Genomic DNA, 8,118 nt, shown 5'->3' with positions numbered 1-8,118 from the left:
ATCCATTGACTCTACACATCACTTAATTTTGAGCGTTGTATTTCTGATAGCTTGTAACCCGCATCACACTCCAGCCTTTTGGGCGGCAAGGAGATCACCCCAGCAAACTCTCAGACGCCTCAGCTTGGCAGGAATAAAGGTTGTCTTTTGTTCATGTGGACTTGTAAAGAAAGTCACCTTCTGTTTACAGACAGATTCAAGATGCTGCATTTCTACAAATTTTGGTAACTGTTTCACAGTGTCTTGGGCAAGCATATTATTCCAACTGGGTCACTGGGTTGGGTCCGGTGAATAGGTAGGGGCATTGTCTAGAAAGACCTTCTATAGGTAAATCTATTGAACTTTCAATGTGCACACTAGATGGATACACAGAATATACACCATACAACAGACCGTATGGAAAATAATACTCCTATATGTCATTTACATAGGCTATTTAAGATCTGGCATGGGGCTCGGTATTACGGTAACCAATGGACAAAACCAAAAGCTGTCACGCCCATGATATAATGATATTTGAGGTGAGCTAGAGTACTAGGTAAAGCGCTTTTAAAACTTAGTCTACAATGGGAATAAAAACTTTCCATTTAAACTTCTGCAAATCTACGGTACCTTAAAAATATGAGCTGAAACCTGACATGTGTAAACTAACTTCTCTACTTGGCAATCTGGATTCAGCTGTAAATTTCCATCTGAGTCCTTGGGTGACAATACTCTGTGCCCCAGCAGAGCCACACTAGGGTGTGCGTGCTCTCGGTTACCATTTACTCACACCTGCTGTAAAGAGCAGGCAAATGATGCGCAAAGTACGCAGCACACTTCCCACTGTTGGGTCAAGAAGGGAAAAGCTTCGATGAGTGATGACAGTAATGCTCTTCACGACTTTAAACGTGATTCTTAGGAATGTCTTTCCCTGTGTCCCATCTTTTAAATTTAGAATCAGAACACCACTGAAACTTTTTTCTTTCTTTCTTTTGCTATTTTTTTCATCACATAAATGCATCTAATGCTTCAGACAACCAAGATATCCAGTAAAAAAGAAAAGACAAAACAAAAAGTGTAAGTACTGCATTGGGTATCACTAATTGAAACTTAAGATAGCTGTTTAAAGGAATTGGAAAAATGTGTCATCAGGATAAATACTTACGTAAAGGTAAGAACAGAACCGCCATGCGCTACTGACAAGCATGGGGAAGGAAGAATTGAGAACAAGTTCGGCTAATTCACATTTTATAGTGATCTCAAAATCAGATTAATGCTTGCAATAGAAGGGATACACCAATGTGATTAAATGAGTAAGGCTTTAAAGAATCAAACCCTAAATAAAATCAGCCAAGTGTAGGAAGCAAACACATACTTGAAAGATATAAAGATAGAAGTGATTTTCAAAATCTAAATCATGCATATGTACCAGAAACCCAACAAAATCACATCATGATCAGTGTCATAGTTCTTGGAAGTTCTTGCAAAAAAAAATACTGAATCTGAACAGTTCATTGATTGTAGTTATGAGGGTATATGGGGGTATATGTGAATAAAGGAGAGAAATCTGAGGAGAGAAAGGTCTTATTCAGTCAACCTGATAAAATTAACCATGGGTGTCCCTTTAAATGTTTCCAATTATAGTTAAGCAAGAAAAGCAAACTAGTGACTATATGAATGAAGAAGAAAAATGAGTATTTAAAATAAAGGCACTGGCCAAGGCGGGGTGAATAATTTAATCCTATTAAAGCTCAAACCTTAATTCTGAGTTAAAAGGCCAGAAACATAATCCTCAAAATGAAATCTATTAAAAATTCCAGGTAGCTAAGGATTTATGCATCTATGTGTGTCACGTACAAAAAGATCTAGTGTAGCTGAACATCCAATAAAGCAAAATTCACTGAGATCAACTGTACAAAACAAAATTTTAGAAAATCTAAAAAGCATGCTAAGAGGAGGAAACCTACACTGAACAGATCTAGCTTCAAATTATTTCTGATTTTGTTGCTCTGAGAACACATCAGTTCGAGTAGCATTGTAATGTTCTGCACAGATGTTTCTTCATTGAGAGAAGAGTCAGGAATGAGGACAACTGTGAGTATTTCAATGTGGTCTCTCTTCCAAGACCGGTTTCTCGTGCGCTTCTTAGAAATAACGGAAGCTGGGAAATGCATCACAATTCCTGCCTGAGTCAAAGGGCCATTTTTGAGAACTACTTTCCACACGCATTGCATTTGTTTCAGCTTTTCTAATTAATTCAAAGTCAACTATTGTTTAATAAGATGCTTGCACTTTTTTAGAATTTTATTCCACTGCCGGAGCTCAATATTTCATGTTGTTGTCGGCGTGCATTTCCAAGAAAATTTCTAGTTAAAAAATATTTTCACTATCTCTGGCAAGATAATGGAATCACTTCATTTGACAATAAAACTGTCTATTATAAATCAGCACAACTAATAAAAATGTCTGCAAATCAAACATTCTATATACACTAACAGCTGGTTAGCCCAAGATCGAAAACCAGCCTACTGAGAAACTCACCAAAACTTTTGGTAACAAAAATCATCTATCTTTTTGAGAAAAGATCTGGGAAAAAGATGAGAACTCAAAAGCTTTTCTGCTAAATATATCTGCCAAAAGGCAAAAATGCTCCTCACTATATTTTTTCCAGAACAGATTGTTCACTAAACATCACTGCATCCTGGGCCCTTTTATTTTAGGTAAATCTATGATTCCTAAGTAAATCTTACTCATGGTAAAAGCAATATGAACATTTTACATTAGAATAGAGTCTTTGCTTCAAATTCTGTTTCCATTAAGACAATATTTTATGAGAAATCAACCAACCAATTAATCCATATACATTTCTTTGGGAAACTCTTCAAAGTGCAGTCATATGATATAATACACCTGGCGGTGTCACAATAGGAGAATTTTCTGTGATAATCTTACCGGAATAGCAACCTTAAATGCAAAAATGCCCATAGGACTCTCTCCCCCCATAACCGTTCTCTATCGAGAAGCAGAATTCATGCATTCTTTTAAAATCCTTTTAATTCAACAACAATCTTAAATGATATTTCCTCCCCCATTGCAATTCAGTCTCCAAGTTAAATTAAATGACCAAATTAACTTTTGTGATGGAAGTTGAAATTGGTGGGTCCGGTTTCATAAATTTAGATGCAGAAAAATACGCAACTTTTTAGTATTCAATCCTATGAATACACTAACATAAAAAAGACACTTTCTTCTCAGCTCTTTATCAAACAATACACATTTTCCAGCACAAAAAAATCACCGTTTTTGAAGAATGGGGCTGATTTTTATTTTTCATAGATGTGTTTGCATCACTCTCTCTTTCTCTCATACATACATGTGTATATCTACATGTGTGTGTATGTGTGTACCTAGCCACAGTGGTATTTCTCTCTCTTTAGTTATTTCATTTTACCTCATATTGTATAATTACAGTCCCAAATGATGCCCCGTGTAGGCAAGATGGCAACCTTCAGAAGCCCATAAGGAAACTGAACACATAGTGTTAATTTTAAAATAAGAACAATGTTTATGTATAGCGAACTCTGCTACAGCATAAATAAACCATGTTGTAGAAACATCTGATTTAATTTTTTTGCAAAAAACCAAACTCATATGAACAACAACGTGTACAGTATTGAAATGTAGAAGAATATTTTAAAAATTTATTTTATTAAAAGGAATATTCCAGTTTCCTGCCACATGAATAGTGGAGAAGGTGTCTGTTATGGGTTGGCCTGTCACTTCTTGAGACGCTTAATTCCTTCAGGTCAGGACTAATGACAGCTTCGGAGGTGCCTGTGTCATTGTGCTAAAGATCTTTACAGCATTAATATGCACCAGAAGTGACTGGCTTATAATCCTCGTAGGAAGAGGTCCAGACTATGACTTTTGTATAATATTTACACTGTAGAGTAATATTAGTCTACCAAAAATTATACAGAAGAAACTCTCCAAACCACAGGTTTCTATGCAGATTTTGATCTTAACCAGAGTAAAGAGAGCAGACATAAGCCACAATGCAATTACACTGTTTTCTTCTACTCCCCTGTCACAGACAGAAAGCTTATGAAAGATGATCGAGTAACATAAAAAGGGATAAATGGGAGATGAATTCAGCAGAACAAAGTAAAAATTACAGAACACTTAAATTTTATGGTTTAATTTGATTTTGAGAGAAATGTATGATATTTTAAATAATTTGCAGAATAAACCTTTCATGTTGAGTGTGCGTCTAAAATTCTGCAATGACACCAAGTGAAAATAGAAAGGAATCATTATTAAAAATTCACATTTTACATCCATAAGACTTGTCCGTTAAAAAACAAATTTCATATGCTTTTCCTTTATTTTGTTCTTTATGCAAAAGGTTTAGTAAATCTGCCAAGACTACAATGAAGAAAAGAAAATTAAGAAAAAATTCTTTGACGTCTTTTGAATTGATACTTAGAGTTCTGAATTTATTATGATGTATATTTGCATCTCTTCTCCAGATGAAAGAATGTCTACTTCCTTTAGTGTTAAATTTACTCATCTAAGCCCTTTAGTACAAACTTAAAGGATACACTTTAGTCCACCTAACTTTTAATTCATGAGGCTTTGAGACAAGAATCTGACTATTTTCCATCACTGATTGCAGAAAGACACTTCCTACTCCGTAACCTCGATAACGCCTGTCCTGAGGCTGGCTGCTACAATTCACGCTAATTACAAGTAGGTCACACATGAACATTCACAATAGTAATGTGTAAAAATTCCTATTTATAACCAACAACATCAAAGCAACATTGGTGTTAAAGCCAAAGTACAATATCATAATAGTACCATTTTAAACCCTCACTAGAAAGATACAATGGAAAAGTACCCCCTTCTGAATAATTTTTGTCCATTTCCATTAAGGCCTCAGCAATATTAGCCTATTAGAAAAGGCCAGTTTGCAAGTCCAATGGAGTCACGTGGACAGCTGATTTCTGGTCATGGGGTGGTCCTGGTTGACCACTGTCTATGATGCGTTACAGATGAGACAGTCATCTGCTTGACATATTGACTTGATGTTACCTTCTTGAAGAGGTTTGCATCCCAGGTACCAGATGTAGGTTTCCCCCCACAAAAACAAAAGGAAGAAAAGTCAAAGAAGCTGGACGAGCATCTTCAGGTGGGACAGCTCATCAGCAGGCATCAGTCATCAATCTTCACAGGCACCTTCTCAGAGGTCCCCTGGGCCACTGGTTGGGACGAGATCCACACTGCGCTCTCCTCCCCTCGAATCACCTTCTCCCACTGGCTGAGGTTATTCCTAGGGATAAAAGACACAGTGACAGGTGATGTTTAAAGAAGGATTTCTGGACTCTGTCTCAAAAATTAACCACACCCTCCTGTGGCATGACTAAGCATGGTGGCTTTTTGGTGTCATTCTGACTGTGATAATAACCAGCTTGCTGAGACCAGGCAGGCTCCCATTGTGTCTCCCTGACTTGCCCCTGCAGCTTAGTGTCCGTAGAAGGGCCTTGAACCACCAAAGCCTGGGGGGTACCTTGTCCACCAGCTCTGGACTGCAAGGTCAAAAAGGAAAGCGAGGCTCAGGACAGATCATTTGAAGGGTTAACTCAAAAAGGAAAATGAGCCTTAGGATTTACTACTGAGGAACATGCAGGATAGATGGATGGGGAGGATGCCCGAGCAGCAAGAATGTTCAGGACCAAAGGAACAGCCAGGGCCTTCAGACTCTGCGGGGTGGAAACAGTGCATGTCCTTGGAGGCTGCAGTCCCTGTCACATCACACTTGAAACTGGGGAGCAGCCTGATTTTGGACACTATGTCATAAATAAAAAGTCACCGTAAGTCACACCTGGTACAAACATTTGAAATTTCCTCGTGATGGTGAAACCGTGTTTGTGTTCTGGTGACCTCCAGTCTCAAATGCAGCCTCGTTTCTCTGCCACCCTCTCAGTATCTGCAGTTCAAATGCTGCATGCATCTTCATCTTCTTTAACGGTGTGATAACTACCACTGCATGACCACCATCTTGCCTTCTATGGCTAAGCAGGCAGAGATCGCACCATTTCCCACCCTGCACTTTGCTTCCATATACAGAGTCAGAATCAGAAAGCAACTTTGGCATTGGCAAACACAAAATTCGTACAAAGCATACACAAGCTAAGACACCTCTGGACAAAAGAAATCCCCAAAATATAACCTGAAAAATGTAATACTTTTAACTTTTGTACCATATCACCAGGCATCATTCTCCCAGAACCTAGAGATATTTTGACATATTGGAAAAAGGTCATCACTAACTTTGCTATGTTTCCTTGGACACCAGTGACACACGATGAATTTTTTTAAGATTAAAAAGGTCTTTAAGAGATTACGTGGTTCAGCCAAGTACACTGAAGCAAGGATGTGGCAAAGGTGATAAGACAACTGAGTACCTATCCCAGTGCTTGACAATCACGGCAAGCATTCCTTCTGCTGATTCTAAATATTCAGCATAAAATGAGCAGAATTTTTGGATAGCAAAGGACTTCTGACTATTGCCTAGGATATTTTTTTCCCCCAACATACTGTGTGGATTTCAATTTGGTGGGGCATTCACTTTTTCAACCTGATTCCATTAAAAATGAGTCCTAGTTCACACTCCATATTGTCCACATGGCTCAGCCCTCGTGTAATAAGATGGTATTTTAATAAACTAATCACTGATTAAGGTCCGTGATGGCTTGACAAAATAAGGTGGGATGCTATGTTCATCTCCCAGGGGGCAGAGGGGAAAGAGAAGCCATCACTTAAACAAAAAATAAAAAATTAAAAAATCATTTTTTAAATTTTCTTGCTTGTTGGTTTTGTTTGTTTTCCTTAAAAATTTAGTTCATAAGATACATTTCAACAGCAGAGGATGGGAGTACACTAAAGGCTTTTGGTTTTGTTTAAAATTATTAAGTCAAATGTCTGTCCCCTGTCCCTCCCATCCTGTGTCTCTCCTTCCCATCCCCCACCCGCCCTCATGCACACTCCACCCAACAAGTGTGGTTCTGGCAGAGTAGTTAGAAAAATCTCCTTGACACCAATTCACCTGCAGAACTCACACAGCTTCTCTGCCCATCACCCTTCGCTTTCCCCGGAGGGGAACTTCTTTTCAAAGTAAAATAAAGATCTTAAAAAAAATTCCAATGTTCTTAGCTGAGCTCAGCCCTCAAAAAAGATGATGAAAGGACAGGAAGAAACCTGAAGCTAGGACAGATAAGAGACAGCTTACATTTCTTTTGGGAAGAAAATAAAACGTAAAGAGAGAGGTCCCATTCAAGGTTCCCTCTCTTCCATTTAAACAATAAACTGTGTGATTTAAGCTGAGCCTCTTTCCAAAGCAGCAGACCTGAACAGACATTACTGTCTCATCTTTTTAGGAACAGCATTGGGCAGGGCTCTCTACGTCATAAAAGCAAGCAAAAAAACTCCATGTTCCATTTTTGTGAATGTATAACTTTATGAATACTCTTGTGTGTGTGAGGAAGATTGGCCCTGAGCTAACATCAGTGTCAATCTTTCTCTATTTTGTATGTGGGACACCACCACAGCATGCTTTGATGTAGGTCTTTGCCTGGAATCCGAACCTGCAAACCCTGGGCTGCCGAAGCAGAGCACATGAACTTAACCACTATGCTACAAGGTGAGCCCCAGAATAAATACTCTTGACATATAATTGTTACCTAGGCAAACACACAGCCCATCAAATTATATTTATTGTTAACTATAAATAAGACACACGCACACTCTGACGGAGTGTAAAATCCTACATGGAGTCTTAGTCATTTTTTAAAACAACATCACAGCTTGAACTATGTACATACCTGCACGCTTTGAGGAGGGGCTCCGTGGGAGGGAAGATCTGGGTAAGGGTGGTGTAGCAGGGAATTGCTACCGCGTTATAGAATCCAAGCTGCCTCAGCACAAAAACCATCGACAAGAAACACAACTGCACGTTAGCGATTCCAGCAGCACAATATTTCCAAGTGAATTTTCTATTTCTCCCACCTAACTATAAAATTAAACGTTCTAGTTTTGCTACGTGACATTTGTGCTCAACGAACACTACTGGAGAGG

General features: G+C 38.5%; 1 protein-coding gene across 7 annotated transcripts in view; it reads right to left on the bottom strand.

The window, feature by feature from the left end:
* Window positions 1-4,450: 4,450 nt before the first annotated feature.
* PDE10A (phosphodiesterase 10A) overlaps window positions 4,451-8,118 on the bottom strand; it is a 540,491-nt gene continuing 536,823 nt past the window's right edge. For all 7 annotated transcript variants that reach the window (XM_070256511.1, XM_070256509.1, XM_023633143.2 and 4 more), the window contains 2 exons: window positions 7,866-7,954; window positions 4,451-5,314 (listed from right to left, as the gene is read on the bottom strand). In XM_070256511.1, coding sequence (XP_070112612.1) covers window positions 5,197-5,314; window positions 7,866-7,954 — 207 coding nt within the window. In that variant the 3' untranslated portion in view covers window positions 4,451-5,196. The remainder of the gene's footprint in view (window positions 5,315-7,865; window positions 7,955-8,118) is intronic.

This window comes from Equus caballus, chromosome 31 (assembly GCF_041296265.1).
Source record: "Equus caballus isolate H_3958 breed thoroughbred chromosome 31, TB-T2T, whole genome shotgun sequence".
NCBI classification, from domain to species: Eukaryota; Metazoa; Chordata; class Mammalia; order Perissodactyla; family Equidae; genus Equus; species Equus caballus.
This window is presented reverse-complemented; position numbering and strand designations above follow the sequence as displayed.